This window comes from Panicum hallii, chromosome 1, assembly GCF_002211085.1.
Source record: "Panicum hallii strain FIL2 chromosome 1, PHallii_v3.1, whole genome shotgun sequence".
NCBI lineage: Eukaryota > Viridiplantae > Streptophyta > Magnoliopsida > Poales > Poaceae > Panicum > Panicum hallii.
The window spans coordinates 3,331,296-3,348,018 of NC_038042.1; the positions used below are offsets into that span (position 1 = coordinate 3,331,296).

At 50.5% G+C, this 16,723-nt stretch overlaps 4 protein-coding genes and 1 non-coding gene across 7 annotated transcripts; 4 read left to right on the plus strand and 1 right to left on the minus strand.

The window, feature by feature from the left end:
- The first annotated feature begins 111 nt into the window (after window positions 1-111).
- On the plus strand, window positions 112-5,168 carry LOC112900030 (thiosulfate/3-mercaptopyruvate sulfurtransferase 1, mitochondrial-like). 3 transcript variants are annotated; one of them, XM_025968741.1, is made up of 12 exons: window positions 112-237; window positions 343-457; window positions 2,177-2,236; window positions 2,345-2,407; window positions 2,683-2,807; window positions 3,091-3,253; window positions 3,338-3,397; window positions 3,633-3,691; window positions 4,036-4,117; window positions 4,204-4,267; window positions 4,516-4,583; window positions 4,660-5,168. In XM_025968741.1, the coding sequence occupies exons 2-12, from the start codon at window positions 389-391 to the stop codon at window positions 4,768-4,770; spliced, it is 924 nt and encodes a 307-aa protein (XP_025824526.1). In that variant the 5' UTR covers window positions 112-237; window positions 343-388; the 3' UTR covers window positions 4,771-5,168. The 3 variants fall into 3 exon arrangements, with proteins under 3 accessions (XP_025824526.1, XP_025824518.1, XP_025824536.1); XM_025968733.1 differs by having other exon boundaries at window positions 124-237; window positions 382-457; XM_025968751.1 differs by lacking the exons at window positions 112-237; window positions 343-457 and adding an exon at window positions 952-2,053.
- A 57-nt stretch (window positions 5,169-5,225) lies between these two features.
- On the minus strand, window positions 5,226-8,108 carry LOC112900022 (pentatricopeptide repeat-containing protein At4g20770). Its single transcript, XM_025968723.1, has one exon. It carries the CDS (start codon window positions 8,106-8,108, stop codon window positions 5,685-5,687), a length of 2,424 nt encoding a protein of 807 aa, XP_025824508.1. The 3' UTR covers window positions 5,226-5,684.
- Window positions 8,109-8,966: 858 nt separating this feature from the next.
- Window positions 8,967-9,802, plus strand: LOC112884747 (putative germin-like protein 2-1). The gene is made up of 2 exons (XM_025950290.1): window positions 8,967-9,048; window positions 9,158-9,802. Exons 1-2 carry the CDS (start codon window positions 8,967-8,969, stop codon window positions 9,697-9,699), a joined length of 624 nt encoding a protein of 207 aa, XP_025806075.1. The 3' UTR covers window positions 9,700-9,802.
- Window positions 9,803-12,519: 2,717 nt separating this feature from the next.
- LOC112894402 (tubulin beta chain) lies at window positions 12,520-15,601 on the plus strand. The gene is made up of 3 exons (XM_025962104.1): window positions 12,520-12,989; window positions 13,953-14,222; window positions 14,623-15,601. The coding sequence occupies exons 1-3, from the start codon at window positions 12,596-12,598 to the stop codon at window positions 15,297-15,299; spliced, it is 1,341 nt and encodes a 446-aa protein (XP_025817889.1). The 5' UTR covers window positions 12,520-12,595; the 3' UTR covers window positions 15,300-15,601.
- A 749-nt stretch (window positions 15,602-16,350) lies between these two features.
- On the plus strand, window positions 16,351-16,422 carry TRNAD-GUC. Its single transcript has one exon. It is a non-coding gene; the product is annotated as a tRNA-Asp (tRNA).
- The last annotated feature ends 301 nt before the right edge of the window (window positions 16,423-16,723 follow it).

Here is a 16,723-nt window from a genome sequence, read left to right on the forward strand (position 1 = left end):
GGCGCAAACGGTTCGAGCTCGCAGGACGGACCCGAAGGCCGAAGCCAACAAAACTTATTTATTATATTATTTTTTTGACGCCTATTTATTATATTATTAATTCCTTGAGTTGTCTGCCTCAAGAGTCCAAATCGGCTCATCTGCTCTGCACATCGTCTCCCTCCTAGTCCTCGCCCTCTCGAGCCCTGTGCTGCGCCCCTTCTATCTCTCTCTCCTGCCGGAATCCGAATCAGCAAGGTTAGCTCACCTCTAGTCTTGCCCTCAATGGTGGATTGCTGCCGCTCATCTCTTGGGAGGCTATCCTCTAGCTTGGGAATCTCACCTCCGCACTTCTTTTTCTAGCTAATCAGTCCGGTGACCTCGGTCTCTGCTCGCCTGCAGGTCGGCAATGGCGCAGGATGATCCGGTTGTTTCAGCTCAGTGGCTGCACCAGCACCTAGGAGCGCCTGATGTTAAGGTAGCTACAAAATCAATTCGTCTACTCTGCATGCTCCTCTTCCATTCAGAGAGTTGCTTGCTTCTTTCAGACACGGAGTAGCATTTTAGGAACAGTCTCTGCTCTTCTCTTATCATCCAGCTATGCGGATGCCCCATATTAGTAGTTTGTGGAGATATGACAGTTTCCCATGGAGCAGCTATGCACTTGTGATAGTCTGTCAATTTTATTGATTGGGTTAATTGGATCCATGCTATTACAAATTTGCAACTTCTGACTTATACCATTACAATTCGCGTATTCGGAATGATGCTATTACAATTCATTCGAATTCTGAAACATGCCATTTTCTGCATCTCCGACGACCTCAGACCCACGTGCAGATGTCCGTATTACCGTATAGACCAAAATACCCCTGTTATGATCCTCCCTCTCCACTCGCTGACATACGGCCCCACATGTCATCCCCTTCCTCCATCCTTTCTTCTCCTCTCCTCCTCGGGTTCCATGCCAGGCCACATGTCTCGCCCACGGCCAGCGGCGGCGGACACCGAGCCCCTCCCACGTGTTGCGCGTCGCTCCCCGTCGCCGCACCCGCCGTCCCCGTCACTCCTCGCGGGCATCCTCTCCGACCTCGCCGAAGCCAGCCTCCCTGTAGGGCCGGGCGCTGAAGCCGGCCTTCCCATCACCGCCGCAGTGCTCGTAGTGGTGGTCCCCCACTGTCGCGGCGAACAGCAGCAGCCGCAGGTGCCGTAGAGTAGCCTGCAGGTCCAGGACGCCGCCTCGTGCAGCATCTTGACTGGCTAGTTGTTCGCTGGAACCAGATCGGTCGAGCTACAACTGGTGGTGGTGGGCCTGGTTAGAGATGATGAGATGAGATCATCATGTCAATCTCAGTGCTGGAGGCCGGGCCACATGTCTCGCCCACATCTGGCGGCGACGGACGCCGGGATCCCGCATGCCGCGCGATGCTTCCCATCGCCGCACCTGCCGGGCCCATGATGCGACCTCCGCACGCCTCCCCAACGGACGAGTGCAGCTCGGGCCCGCGTGAGCGACGAGCTAGCGGCACGGATGGCCACACCGAGTTGGAGGATGGCGCCATGGAGGAGGGCGGCACTGGGCTTGGGGATGGGGAAGTGGAGGAGGGATGGAGCCCCGGCGAAGGTTCGACTCCTCCCCCGGGTGCGCAGCTCACGGGTCCGCCTGGCCCCGCCGCTAGCGGGAGCCGCGCGCCACGAGCTCCGGGCGGGAGAGGGGGACGAACGCGGCGGTGCCCGCTGGAGCTGCACATGAGCGCGGCAGTGGCGGGGTAGGAGGTGAGCTGGGGGCCGGCCACCAGCGGCAGCAGGGCAGGGCTCCGTCGAGCAGTCAAGGCATGGATGGAGGTTGAAGGAGAAGCTGACTTGTGGGGCCCACATGTCAGTGAGTGGAGAGAGAAGCAGAAGGGGTGTTTTGGTCCATACGGAAGATGCGTATGACAGTGGCCTGACAGTGGGCCTAGGCACCCAAAAGACGTAGAAAATGGCAAGGATCAGGTAGACGAAGAATCATAATGGCATGTTTCAAAATAGGTGAATTGTAATGATAGATCTCAGAACTTCGAAAATTGTAATGGTATGCATCCAATTAACCCATTTTATTTTACATCCTTGACTGTCTTGTGTTCTTATTGTGCCCAAAAAGAATTATAGGGTTACAGAAGGATGTCTTTTGTGACAGTTGTCTACCTTGTTTTAGGTTTTGGATGCTTCCTGGTACATGCCGGTAGAGAACAGGGATCCTTGGGAAGAATACCAGGTTTTCAGAATCAGCTGTAACATGCTTGTCTTTCAAAAGAAAAACTGTAACGTGTTCCATCTCCTTTTTGAGATAATTCCTGTTGCTAAAGTGTTATGATATCCTCAGGTGGCACATATCCCTGGTGCGTTGTTCTTTGACATTGATGGCATAGTCGACCGGACAACTGATGTGAGAAGTCTTTCTGGATATTTCAATCGTTAGCTTTGTTGAAGTAAATAAGCAACAAGTTTTTGCTGGTGCTTTTGATGATTGATTGATATAGCCCTATACTCAAACCTCATGTATTTAAATTTTGTCGCCAACTGACTGGAAGGTTATGTTTCAATTAGTTACTGCAAGATGGCCATATAAAGCTTTTATCTTCTTTTTTCTGAAGCATCACTGTAAGAATACATATGTTGCTCCTATATAGGATATATGTTGACCCCATGTCATTGTTTCAGTTACCACACATGTTGCCATCAGAAGAGGCTTTTGCAGCAGCAGTTTCTGCGCTGCATATAAAAAACCAGGATAAAGTTATTGTTTATGATGGAAAAGGATTCTTCAGTGCACCTCGTGTTTGGTGGTAAGCAGAATGTTTGGATACGCTTAATCATAATGATGAACCTGACTGAACTTGCTATTTATATGAGTTGTTGGTAAAAATAATAAAAAAAGTATGTAAAGATGTTGATATTATCAAGGATTCCATTGTCTTCTGTTTGTGTGTATATGCTACTTTATTCTTATGACTTATCAGTGTACTGGTTTCTTTTCCAAACCAGAGTGACCGCTCATTGCTTTACTCGATTAACATCCTTTACTTATGCACAAAGATGATGACTTCATTTATAATTATCAATTAATAGGATGTTTAGAGTTTTTGGGCACAATAAAGTTTGGGTGTTAGATGGAGGTTTACCTCAGTGGCGAGCTTCAGGGTTTGATCTTGGAAGTGCCAGCCCTGATGATGCAGTTCTTAAATCCAAAACTGCCACTAAGGCTGTTGAAAGGGTTTATAATGGTGAACAGGTGAGTCGGTTATAACAATGTTGTACTTATGATTGCTCAAAATTCTTTTCGCTTATTGGATAATGACCTTTTTTTCCTGTGCAGACAAATACAATCACATTCAAGACTGAATTTCAGCCTCATCTATTCTGGACACTGGAGAAGGCTAGTCCATTTTCATCTGAAAGCTCTAGTCTTGCTACTCTTGCATGCATAGACCATACAGATATGCATTCATTATGAACCTGGACTAGTGCGTGTGGTTTTTTTCCATTGCTCCCTTAGTCAATGTTTGAATATGGATTATTCAAAAAGGAGTTATGAAGATTGGCAACTAAATGAAAACATTATTTTCAATGATTATTCCCATGTGAAATGAGTTGTTTGATTCATGCAACAGGTCTCACATAATGTTGCTGCTAAGAATTACCAACAAGTAGATGCCAGATCAAAGGGCAGGTAACATCTTGTACTCTTTATTTGTCAGTAACTCAGACCATAACAGTACATTATAAAAGTTCTGACAGTAACTAAATGTGGCATGCAAAACTCTCATGAACTTTGCTTACCGAAGACTGTCTTCCAGTTTCAAGCAAGTGTAGGTCCAATAGGATTACATTAAACTGTTATCTGTATAAATGAAAAGAGACTTCACCTTTTGTGGATCTGTTAATTGTCAAAATAACTGTCAAATATACATTCACTTCATAGGCAGATGATGCATGTTTTGTCTTTGATCCTCTTCCTGAGTTGCCTGCAGTTTCTTGTTATGCTGAAGAAAACTCCTGGTTTTGAATTCTCAGATTTGATGGAGTAGCACCAGAACCACGGGAAGGAGTAAGAAGTGGACATATACCAGGAAGCAAATGTGTTCCATTCCCAGAGGTGGTATAATGCAAATATTCAGTGCATAACATAATACTTGGATAACCATGAATTGCTAAGAAATGATGCTGCTGGACTTGTCCCAGATGTTTGATGGTGCACCAAGGCTTCTGTCCGCTGATGAGCTGAGGCAAAAGTTTCAGCAAGCAGGTTTGGATTCTTCTGTAGCTAACTTTTCCAATCTGGAACTTGTAATTTTCCCATGTTCTTTGGCAAGGAAGAAAGCAACAACTTCTCCAAAGTACAAAAATATGAGAAGCAGGACAACTACATTGACAATTAAACTATATAGGTCGCACTTAGAAGCAAATTTTTTTTAGGTATATCACATATGTACAGAAAGCCTGAAAAGTCTGGCAGGCAATAAGAATAAGAGCACTGATTCTATGTTTATCCAGGAATTTCTCTTGATCACCCCATTGTTGTCAGTTGCGGATCTGGCGTGACTGCCTGCATACTTGCTCTGGTCTGGAATCTTCCCCAGTTGTGTTGGATTTTGCCATGTATCTGTAAAGCAATCTCTAATAATATCCTATTTACAGGGGCTCTATAGAATTGGGAAGCATGATGTTCCAGTTTATGATGGATCTTGGACAGAATGGGAAGCACAATCAGATTCTGATTACCCAAAAGCTACCACCACTGCTTCTTAAAATCCCCAACTCTAAAGAGATGCGATGTAGTCCATCCATCCTGGAGCATTCAGTTTAGAATGTCAGCAAAGATGACATTGCCATGTGACAAGCTTTGCACTTAAACAAAGGCAAAGCTTATAAGGCAAGAAATGCCCAATATGTTCTATGTTGTCCTGTGACCGAAAGAGATGAAGAGAACATGAAGCAGGGACAGAAAGTGCACCCTTGCCAATTCTTGTGACCCTATTGTCAGCATGGAACCTATGGTTGACATCTACTAGCATCATTGTATTTACCATACAGATTACCATGTTCATGATATTGCAGCTAAATGAGTTAAGCATGGCGAATTCTTGTTTTTGCATCATAATACGAGGATTAATGTATGAGAGTTTCAGCTCTCACAGCATTGTTTATTTTGCAAAGTCGATTAAATTGGATATGGAGATTGTTTTCTTCTGAGTTCTAGATGAGCAATTGGGAGAAGTCAAAACGGTGGGTATCTTAAACAGAAAAGAGGCAGCTGTCTGTTCTTCTGTCTCAGTAGATGTACATTTGTAATTAAAAGACGTCTGCTACCATTAGAGAGTTAAACTTACTCTTATAATGGGGCATGGAGCTAGGAATTGCTTTGAACATCCAGGTGCCATGGCTTATCACGCCCTTTACAACATATGGCGAAATGAACTGAGCAATCAAGCATGTAGTCATCTTTACACCAAATCTGCAATGCGCATTTCCTGCCTTCCATTTCCATAACTTTGCTCCCAAACGTTCAGACCATGCACAGTTCCCAGTACTGCGTTAAACTAAAACAAGAATGCAACATGAGTCTCACAAGAGAATTGCACCAAGAGTGAGACTGCTGGATTCAGCTAAAAGTGGCATAATATGTCAGTGAATATGCTATAGCAGCAGCAGCAGATTCCGAATCAGCCAGCACATGTTTCATCACAGTGCACTTCTGCAATCCCAGAAGTGTCCTCACTCTCACTAAACGTTGTAGATTGTCCAACATTCGTTCCTAGATCATCAGCTACCATAAAGGCACGAGCACCATCCTTGTGATCTACCCAACTGTATCCACGACCTTTCACAACACCACGACTACTCATTAGTGCCCTAACAGCTGATGCATCGCCATGTCTTCCCAAGGAAGCATATATGTTTGATAGAAGCACATAAGGTGATGGATTCTTTGGGTCAAGGCGGAATAGATGCTTTGCAGCACATTCCCCCAATTCAGCATTGTGATGTACCACACAGGCAGCTAGCAGAACTTCCCACACTATAGGATCATCCTTGTATGGCATTTTACCTATTACAGCCTCGACTTCAACAAAACGACCAGCCCGCCCCAGTGCATCTATGAGGCAAGTGTAATGCTCAACTAATGGTGTAATCCCATAATTGCTCTCCATGGAATTAAAGAATGCAATGGCTTCGTCGACAAGCCCAGTGTGGCTACATCCTGTCAGCACAGCAATGAACGTCACACTGTCTGGCTTCTGTTTTGTGGTTAGCATGTACTCAAACAATTCTACAGCTTTCTCTCCAAAACCATTCTGAGCATATCCATGAATCATCTCATTCCATGCCACTATATTCTTGGCAATCATGCAGTCAAAGAAAAGGCGTGCATCATCCATGTTGCCACATTTAGCATACATGTCGATCAGGGCACTGCCAACATAGACATTCTGATCATAGCCATCTTTTAGAACCTGTGCATGCATCTGCCTACCTTGAGGTATGGATGACAATCTAGCACATGAGTTGATCATACTAGCATATGAGGATTCTGTGGGAAACATTCCATTTTCTCGCATCTGCTTGAAGAAATCGAAGGCCTCTTCATTCAAAGAATGGATAGCCAAACCAGATATAATGGAATTCCAACATACCACATCTCTCTGTGTCATCCTGTTGAAAATGATCTGAGCAACAGCAACCTGACCACATTTTGAATACATATCCACCAGACCATTTGCAACAAACATGTCGTTGTGAAGCAAAAGTCTTACTGAAGCAGAATGCACTTGCTTGCCCAGTTCCAATATTCCTAATCTAGAGCATGAGCTGAGGATCAAAGCCAAAGTTGTCCTGTCAGGCGGCACATTTTGATGCTGCATCCTCCTGAACAACTCAATTGTGTCTTGATGTTGTTCCTCCTGGCAGTAACCAGATAGCAGAGTGTTCCAAGTAGTCGCACTTGGCTTTGATATCTTCTCAAACATTGCACGAGCAGAAGGAACATCTCTCGCCTTAATACAAGAAGCAAGCATGTTACTGTAAGTGACCTCATTGGGCTCAAAACCTGACTCTTGCATGAGGTCCAGCACTTCCACGGCCTTTGCATAGAGACCCACCTGGCCATATCCAGTTATAAGGATGTTCCAAGAAACGATACTGATGCTGGGCAATGACTCGAAGACTTTCATGGCCTCGCCCACCTCCATGCACTTCGCATACATATCCATCAAAGAGTTTCCAACGTGTTGGTCCAAACCAAACCCTTTCTTGACAACCAGTGCATGAATGGATTGTCCAAGCCTGATTGCACGAACGACACTGTACTCACCAGCACAAGCTTGCGCACACGCGCCAAGAACACTGGAGACAGCAACCGGATCAACACGGACCCCGCTTCTGCTCATGCGTGCAAACAGCCTGAGCGCATCGTCGACAGCCCCGCTCTGCGCCAGCCCGCCCATCATCGCCGTGAACGACACCTCGTTCGGGCGTGCCATCCCGTCGAACAGCCTGACTGCATCATCGGCGCTCCCGCACTTGGTGTACATGCTGAGGAGCGCGTTCTCCACGAACTGGTTCCCGTCGAGCCCGACCTTGACGGCGAGCCCGTGGCAGCGCCTCCCGTCGTCGAGCGCGGCCACGGCGCCGCACGCGCTCAGCACGCTGGCGAGCGTGAAGTGCGTCGGCGCGAGGCCCTCCTGCAGCATCCCGTCGTACATCCCCAGCGCGTCGCCCGGGGAGCCCGACCGCGCGACGGCGGCGATCACGGTGTTCCAGGAGACGGCGTTCCGTTCGGGCATTCCGCCGAGCAGGTCCCGGGCTGCGGCGAGGTCCCCCGCGCGGCAGGCCGCCGAGATCGCGGCGTTGTAGGAGTAGACGTTGGGGTGGGGCAGCGCGCGGAAGGCGCGGAGCGCGTGGCATGGCAGGCCGGAGAGGGAGTAGAGCTCGACGAGGCGGTTGAGGAGGAAGGTGTCGGCGGCGAGGCCGGCGGCGAGGACGCGCGCGTGCGCGGCCTTGGCGTGGGCGCGGCTGGGCTTGGGGCCGCCGCTCCGCTTGATGCAGGCCTGGAGCGCGGCCGCGAGCTGGGCCGCTAGGTTCGCCATCGCAGTCGTCGCTCGCGTCAGTGACACCATTTTTATACTGCTCCAGGGATTCAATTCGTGCCTGGGCCGTAGAATTGAAGTCCAGTTCCTTCTTCCTTCCTCTACTTGGCCCGTGTCTAGAAAATGAACTTAATTCAAAACGGCACGGCTATATTCATTCCCCGACTTGCCGGATACCAAGCTGAAACAAATTCTAGAGTGGTGTCTGACCATTCAGGCATCCATGCCATTAGCTTCTAACCAACCACGTGTGACAAGGTAAAGTCATTGGACGAAGAAGAAAACAACCCTGGATGGTTGGACCACGATCCGACGGTCTAGGTTGATCGGCCGTAAAACATGGAGCAGAGAAGGCTGGCCTGTGAGTGTGAGCATGTAGGATAGGACCGGACGGGTGCCGGCCAGCACCAACGCGACCAGCTCAACGATCGCAACCAATCGGCGCCCCGTGCCCCGCAAATTGCCATCCAGCCCGCGCGAATCATATGGATTGGGCCGGCCCGTCACATCAAGTCCACGAGTGACCCCGTCGGTTTGCGCGCGCGCGCGAATTTTTAAACGCCTCGCTCCTTATCCGCCGCTGCCACCTGATTGGCGCCTCGCCGTCCGGGAGCAAGAGTGCCCTGCCTGCACAGGACCCGGTCGTATGCAGCTTGATCGCGTCATCTCGCGCGTCCAATCGCGTTCTGCAGGCCGAGCGGCACCATGCAACACAGGCAGCTCTTGCTATATGTTAGCGTCCTCCTGGCCTCCACTCTTCACCGGCCGGGTCTGACCTCGTACCTCGAGCTTCTGTCTTCGTCGGCAGCCATGGAAAGGTCTTGCGAGCTCCTCCTGCTTGCCCTTCTTGTTGCGGCAATGGCGGCGTCTCTGCCTCTGGCGCTCGCCTACGACCCGAGCCCCCTCCAGGACTTCTGCGTCGCCGACGCCGCTTCCGATGGTACGCGCGTTTCATCGTCCGACCATGCTTGTTCAATGTGAATTGAGCAACTCATCAATGGAGGCCTTGTTAATCTGTTATCCTGATGGATCGCTCGCACTTGACGCAGTGTTCGTGAACGGGCTGGCGTGCAAGGACCCGGCGCGCGTGTCGGCCGGCGACTTCGCCTTCTCGGGCCTCCACGCCGCCGGCGACACAGCGAACGCGCTCGGCTCCAGGGTGACGCTGGTGGACGCGCGCGCGGTGCCGGGGCTCAACTCGCTGGGCGTCTCCATGGCGCGCCTCGACCTGGCCCCGGGCGGGCTCAACCCGCCACACACGCACCCGCGCGCCGCCGAGGTGCTCACCGTCGTCGAGGGCCAGATGCACGCCGGGTTCGTCGCCGCCGACGGGACGCTCTTCGCCAGGGTGCTGTCCGCGGGCGACGCGTTCGTGTTCCCCAGGGGGCTCGTGCACTTCGAGTTCAACTTCGGCGACCGCCCCGCCGTGGGGATCGCCGGGCTCGGCAGCCAGAACCCGGGGCTCATCCGCGTCGCCGACTCGCTCTTCGGCGCCACCCCCGCCCTCACCGACGACGTGCTCGCCAAGACGTTCAGGATCGACGCCGCCACCGTGCAGAGGATGAAGGCCCAGTTCGCCACCAAGAAGTAACAATTCGACAAGTAATTGACTGCGGTCTCCCTGTAATACTGCCTAGTACGTGCCCGGGTGTATTTATCCATGCCATTTGAAAACCCGAAGTTGTCGTCTTCTTGGAAACTATTATATATATATATATATATATAAATCCCATCCTTTTAATTTTTTGTATGCACCGATATTACACATATTATATTTTCAAATCGATTCCTCCAACGCAATGTGAGATTTTCTTTGAGTTTAATCCACGCTCTTCAAAGTTCTAAAACTGGACATTTGGGCCGGGAGCATCGGGATGGGCTGAAGCAGCGGTGGGACATGGCTTTTTAGTTTTTGTTCAACAGGGAAACAGAGCACGCTGCCGCAGCCGGCCCAACTACTACTTGAGACATGCGTTCGATCGGTTGCGCATGGCCCGCGTTGGTTCTCCCGCAGCCTACCCACTGATGACGCGAGGCTGGCTACGGAACTGCAGGAGGCCCGCCCCGGAGCAATCTCGTGAGGAACGCACCCCCCAAATTTCCCTGGAAATTCTCTCGGACCGGCTCCGTTTACCTTGACGCGGATAAACTGGTTGGTGCTGCCCATGTCATCGGCTCCTCGTTCACCGATCCGGTGCCAGCACTTATATATATTATCCACTAATTTGACCGTTCGCCACTGGTTCAAGATTCCCAGTCCAAGCTAGCCGTTGCATGTCGGCGCTGGTAGATTAGAGTCGTCACATGCGGTGTTTACCATAATTTATAAGTATTATGTCATGGATGGTACAGTTTATTGTGCATTCCTAAAAGATTTGTTACATAATTTCTGGACTCGTGTATAGCTCTAGAACGGTTAACAGTGTGATTGTATGCCTCATCCAAATTACTAGATCACTATGTACTTCCTTCATAAAATGTAGCATGCTTTTGTTTTTATCGTAAGGTAAGTTTTCTGACCTGACTAAGAGTACGTAGAAAAATACGCTAGTATCTACTATACTAAATAAATGCACATATTCCATGATCCATTTACGAAACTAATTTGACGTTACCGCGATTTTCGATATTTTTCTGATTCAAATTAGAGGAGTTTAGCTTTGCACAAAATAAGGATATATTGCATTTTGGAACAAAGGAGTACAAACAAACTATAATCATATTGATCGTCCAGCCCTTATATTCCCAAAATAAAATTTAAATAAAAGGCTCTCCTAACATAAACGAATTCGCAACAAATTAGGTAGTGTTTGGATCCAAAGTGCAAAAGGCAAAGTGGCAAAATTTTTGCCACTAGGGATGTTTGGATCCAAATGGCAAAAGTTTTGGCAAAAACTCATTTAAACCCCTTTTCTCCCTCTCCTATCCCCTTTCCCGCCACCTCTTTCCCGCCATTTCATACAGAGTGCATAAAATTGACAATCCAAAATTTATACGGTCCAAACGAAAGTGCATACAATTATTTATCCAAAGCTCATACAGTTCCATACAAAGTACACAAATTTGCATTTCTAAAGTTTATCTATTGTACAAAGCATTGGCCAGTTGATCTCGAAATTTATTCATGTTGCAATCTTCATCCAATCGTCCCGTGTCTCGTGTACGTGTTTGTGACATTGATGCCTCAACTGGATGACAGACCTCGGCCGCGGCTGGATGACAGACCTGAACCGCGTGGTTTGCGAAGGCCAACTGTGCGGATCGGGCCTCCTGTGCCACGGGGCGGTGGAAGGGAACGAACAGGCCTCTTGCGGCCGTCGCTTCCGCTCCCGCCGTCAGACTGCACCAGGCTTTGGTATCTCGCCAGGTAGGGCCACCCTTCTGGCTGCGAGTTGAGGGCGAGACCTTCCATGCCCAGACGAGAGACTGGCGTCCGGGCCGCGTCGTCGGAGTAGAAATCAAATCCCTCGTCAGGGGAGTACGGTTCGGGCTGGGAGAAGACATCCCGGGTCCCGTCAGCCCCAAATCCGGCCATCTCCGGTCCTACTTTTGGGGTCGTCGGAGGCGGAGGCCGAGGAGATGCGCCGGTGGCGGTGGATTCGGCCAGTGAGGACGTGGGTGCGGTCTCAGGGAGTAGTGGCTGCTACTGGCGGTGGACGTGAGGGAGAGGCGGAGGCGGGCACTGGCGGCGGGGTCGGCGGAGGCCGGCACTGCGGCGGGGTCGGGCGTGGGCGGTTGGGGTCGGGCGCTGGCGGCGTCGGCGTGGTCGGGCGCGGGGCGGCGGAGGCGCCGGGCGGCGGGCGGCGAGGTCGGGCGCTGGGCGGCGGGTGGCGGGGCCGCGTGGCGAGGCGGCGGGCGGCAGGGCGGCGGGGTCGGGCGGCGGGCGGCGGGCGGCGGGGTCGGGCGGCGGAGGCGCCGGGCGGCGGGGGTCGGGCGGATGCGGCGGACTGGCGAAGGTCGGGCGGATGCGGGATCGGGCGGGATGCGAGATAGGGTTGTTGTTTTTGCTGTTTCCCTTTTGCCATATGTTTTTCTGTTTCCCTTTTGCCATAGGGTGTTTGGATCCAAATGAAAAAAAAGAGTAAATTTTTTATTATTTGCCCTTTTGCCAAAGGATTCAAACAGGCCCTTAATCTTTTTTTTCTAAACAAAAATACATAGAACATTCGCGAGTGAGTACGGTGGTGCACCGGCACCACAGCACGTCAGCACGGCTCACGTCTGCATCCGCGCACTCTCCTGCCCCCCACCCGGTAAACGAGTCGGTCGTCACCGCCCAAAAAAATCCCCTTCCTCCAAGCAATTTCAAATTCCTCGCCCGGTAGCCTCACCTCACCCGGAGGGGGCCCCTCGTCACGCCTTCCCAATAAAACACCCTCCCACCCGCTCCCCCGTTACACACCGAATCGCGCGCCTCCTCCCAGCCCCCCGCCTCCCACCTCGCCGCAACCCTAGCCCCACCGCCTCGCCTCGCCGCCGCCGCCGCCATGAGGGAGATCCTGCACATCCAGGGCGGGCAGTGCGGGAACCAGATCGGGGCCAAGTTCTGGGAGGTCATCTGCGACGAGCACGGCATCGACCACACGGGCAAGTACGCCGGCGACTCCGACCTCCAGCTCGAGCGCATCAACGTCTACTACAATGAGGCCAGCGGGGGCCGGTTCGTCCCGCGCGCCGTGCTCATGGACCTCGAGCCCGGCACCATGGACTCCGTGCGCTCGGGCCCCTACGGCCAGATCTTCCGCCCCGACAACTTCGTCTTCGGACAGTCTGGGGCCGGGAACAACTGGGCCAAGGGGCACTACACCGAGGGCGCCGAGCTCATCGACTCCGTCCTCGACGTCGTCCGCAAGGAGGCCGAGAACTGCGACTGCCTCCAAGGTACTATCGTCCTCCTCAACAGATCTGGTCGTTCTGTTTGAAATGTTGGCAATTCCGGGGCGTTTTTTGGAGGGGTTGGGGGGGGGGGGTTGTCAGCGTGCGGATCTAGTTGCATTTTGCTGAGTTTAGAGTAATATGTCGCAATGCTCTGGCTCGCGGCTCGTAGATCTAGCCGTTTGTTTGATTTGCATCGAAACCAGTAGATCTGGCATTTCCCCACCATTTATGCGTGTGCATTCTATTTATGCGCTTACGGGATGAAATGCTTGGCTCGGTTTCCACGGATTAGTGCTGGCCGTGCAGTGTTATGCTGTTGAAAGTACCGAGATCCCGTGATTCTGCAATTGCTCGAGTGGTTCTGGTAGCTAGCAGGAAGCTTGTTGCGTTCAGGGCAGGGCATTTAATTTGGCGTTTCTGCGCGCATGATTAGACTTCGTTGGCATGATCCCTAACAGCAAATTTATTTGGGCTGTATTAAACAATTTAACTTTGGAGATGTGAGCTCTTGTAACTGATCAGTAAACGCAGCAATTTTCATCTCACTTTGAATTCGAACTCTATTGCTTGTTCCTGACTCTGCGTTTTTTATATCAACTGTTAACTTTGTTTTCTTTATATTGGTTTTATTGGGCTTATCTGATACTTGTATTTATTTTATCTGCGTATGAAGGTCATGCAAATGGCTGCGCCTTTTAGAAAATCCATCTCTGTCCAATAAAGTAGTTTACAACTCGACTTGGCTAGTGGTTGCTGAAGGTTATGTTCTTGTGATTCATGTTAGGGTGTTGCATTTTGCTGATTTGTCCATCTTTATGCCCCCTTTTTTTTCCACGCCTTGATGCCCCCCTCCCCCGCGCGTACCAACTAGAATATCTGTTATTGGATATGTTATTGCTATCTTTTTAATTCAGGCTTCAGCTGAGAAATTTGTATATGAAATAATCTTTACATTGTCTTTTGCAGGATTTCAGGTTTGCCACTCATTGGGTGGAGGTACTGGCTCTGGTATGGGCACCCTGCTCATCTCAAAAATCAGGGAGGAGTACCCAGATAGGATGATGTTGACATTCTCAGTATTTCCATCACCGAAGGTGTCTGATACTGTGGTAGAACCTTACAATGCTACACTCTCTGTTCATCAACTTGTTGAGAATGCTGATGAGTGTATGGTCCTTGACAATGAAGCTCTTTATGACATCTGCTTCCGCACTCTGAAGCTTGCTACACCCACCTGTAAGTTTGCGTTGCTACTTTGCTCAGTTCCTGCATGCAGCTTCAGTATTTATTGATCATTGATTTCATATCATGGTACAGAATAGTGGATTGTAGCCATCTCCATGTGAAATGCTATGATACAAATCTATCTCTTGTGATGCTTTAATGAATTGCATGGTCCCTGTTTGCCATTGCTGCATATTTATTGCAGTCACGCACTACTCAGATTGAATTAATGTGTATGTCGGGCGCATGCACTTCACTAGCATTTGGCACCATTCTATATGTTCAAAATTTTGCTTGTATTACAGAATCTCATTGTCCCTGAGATGAACTTTCATGCTTTCTGCCTTGTTTCTTGCAATTGTTTCTGCCATTAAGATATGAATCTGACTCTTGCCTTTTTCTGTTGTTCTAGTTGGTGATCTGAACCATCTCATCTCTGCAACCATGAGTGGCGTTACTTGCTGCCTGCGGTTCCCAGGCCAGCTGAACTCTGACCTCCGGAAGCTTGCAGTCAACTTGATACCTTTCCCTCGCCTGCATTTCTTCATGGTTGGCTTTGCACCGCTGACCTCAAGGGGATCCCAGCAGTACCGCGCCCTCACCGTCCCCGAGCTGACCCAGCAAATGTGGGACGCCAAGAACATGATGTGCGCCGCTGACCCACGGCACGGGCGCTACCTTACTGCCTCGGCCATGTTCCGTGGTAAGATGAGCACCAAGGAGGTGGATGAGCAGATGCTGAATGTGCAGAACAAGAACTCGTCCTACTTTGTGGAGTGGATCCCCAACAACGTGAAGTCGAGCGTGTGCGACATCCCCCCCAAGGGCCTGAAGATGGCATCCACGTTCATTGGCAACTCTACCTCCATCCAGGAGATGTTCCGGCGTGTGAGCGAGCAGTTCACTGCCATGTTCCGGCGCAAGGCCTTCTTGCACTGGTACACCGGGGAGGGCATGGACGAGATGGAGTTCACCGAGGCCGAGAGCAACATGAACGACCTGGTGGCCGAGTACCAGCAGTACCAGGACGCCACGGCTGACGAGGAGGAAGACTACGAGGACGAGGAGGAAGAGGACGTGGCTGCCTAAGCCACGGGCCCCATGCTGGGTTGTGTTATTATTGTTGTCGCCCTTAAACCTGGTGCTTGCGGTGCCTTTAGATTGCTTGTGTTGATGGTGTAATGCTGCTGCAAGAGCAAAACTGTGAGATTAGTTTTAACTGTGGACCTAATTACTACTAGATCATGGAAGTGTTAATTTGATAGTAGCTGTATTTCATGTTTTAGTATCTTTTGCTGTGATTTTCTTGTGTTGATTTTTGTTGGGTATGCAGCTGTAGAACATTAGGCAGTGGAATTTGTATTCAAACTGGTCAATCTGCACAGTTTATTTAGGTAACTGTACAAGCCACCAAGCCTGAACGCTTCATCTGGTGACTGGCTCACGATTTTCGTCAGATGATCCTACCAGCCGTTCACCCATCCTTTATCTTACTGGGTTCCTGGGGATCTAAGATGTTTGCTTGCCAGTGATCTCAGGATGGTCGTATCCTATGTACTGTAGAAGCTAAGAGTGATCTCAGCCTCTCAGGATAGTCGTATCACTTTGATGTACCTGTCCTGTATCCGTATAAGTATACTTTATGTATTACCCAAAAAAACTTGTACACTGCAACACAACTACGTGTGCAAGTACATCAGAGCAGCAGCGCCACCGGCTTGTCATCGTTGAAACGGGTGGAACGGCGGCGACGGGATCCCGGGCCCCGCGTCGCACCACCGCGCGCCGCAGACCGGGCATACGCTTCCGGCGAAGCAGCGGAAGTGGAAGGTGTGGTCGCACTGGGACGTGACGGTCGTCTGGCCGCGGCCCACGGCGCCGCCGCAGACCGCGCAGCAGAACCACGCCGGAGCCGGTGGTACTCGAACGTGCCTGTCTGGAAGGGATGCTGCGGTGCCGGCGGTGGCAATGGCTGCAAGGGTCGGTGGCTGAAGGAGGAGGAGGGCTGTCGCGTCCGGAAGGGATTGGAGGGAGGCCCGAGCCGCGGAGCCGGGCTCGATCGCGCTTCGGTTTTGGGCTGGACGTCTTTGTTCAGGAGAGTCTTGAACTTAAAGAAAAGAGGCAAGCAGCATGCACCCAAGTCGTTGTAGTATAGTGGTGAGTATTCCCGCCTGTCACGCGGGTGACCCGGGTTCGATCCCCGGCAACGGCGCACCTTTTCTTTTAATTATTTTAGGAATGCAAGTCTGCTGTTCAATCAACTCCTCCTACCGGAGTTTCGGCGTAACTCCGGTGGTCAGACTGTCCGAGTGCGCCCCTAGCTTCCTCTGCACCAGTTTCTTTACGTACGCACTAACAACAGGGACGAGCAGGATTTCCAACGGCCATCGGAAAGATTTGTAATTCAAATGTACAGAAAAAACCTTGTGGTCTGCGCAGTGATCAAAAGACAAGTACAAATTATATGTCTAGAGATTTTCTTTTATATTATAGCAAAAGGAGGCACCGATCCA

Bases quoted from the DNA above. Each gene is read 5' to 3' on its own strand.
- LOC112900030 (XM_025968741.1), top strand. From the start codon at position 389: ATGGCGCAGGATGATCCGGTTGTTTCAGCTCAGTGGCTGCACCAGCAC. The intron at 2,237-2,344 runs GTTTTCAGAATC...TGATATCCTCAG, and splicing joins ATCCTTGGGAAGAATACCAG to GTGGCACATATCCCTGGTGC. The intron at 4,268-4,515 runs GTTTGGATTCTT...ATGTTTATCCAG, and splicing joins GCAAAAGTTTCAGCAAGCAG to GAATTTCTCTTGATCACCCC.
- LOC112900022 (XM_025968723.1), bottom strand. From the start codon at position 8,108: ATGGCGAACCTAGCGGCCCAGCTCGCGGCCGCGCTCCAGGCCTGCATC.
- LOC112884747 (XM_025950290.1), top strand. From the start codon at position 8,967: ATGGCGGCGTCTCTGCCTCTGGCGCTCGCCTACGACCCGAGCCCCCTC. The intron at 9,049-9,157 runs GTACGCGCGTTT...CACTTGACGCAG, and splicing joins CGCCGACGCCGCTTCCGATG to TGTTCGTGAACGGGCTGGCG.
- LOC112894402 (XM_025962104.1), top strand. From the start codon at position 12,596: ATGAGGGAGATCCTGCACATCCAGGGCGGGCAGTGCGGGAACCAGATC. The intron at 12,990-13,952 runs GTACTATCGTCC...TGTCTTTTGCAG, and splicing joins GAACTGCGACTGCCTCCAAG to GATTTCAGGTTTGCCACTCA. The intron at 14,223-14,622 runs GTAAGTTTGCGT...CTGTTGTTCTAG, and splicing joins GAAGCTTGCTACACCCACCT to TTGGTGATCTGAACCATCTC.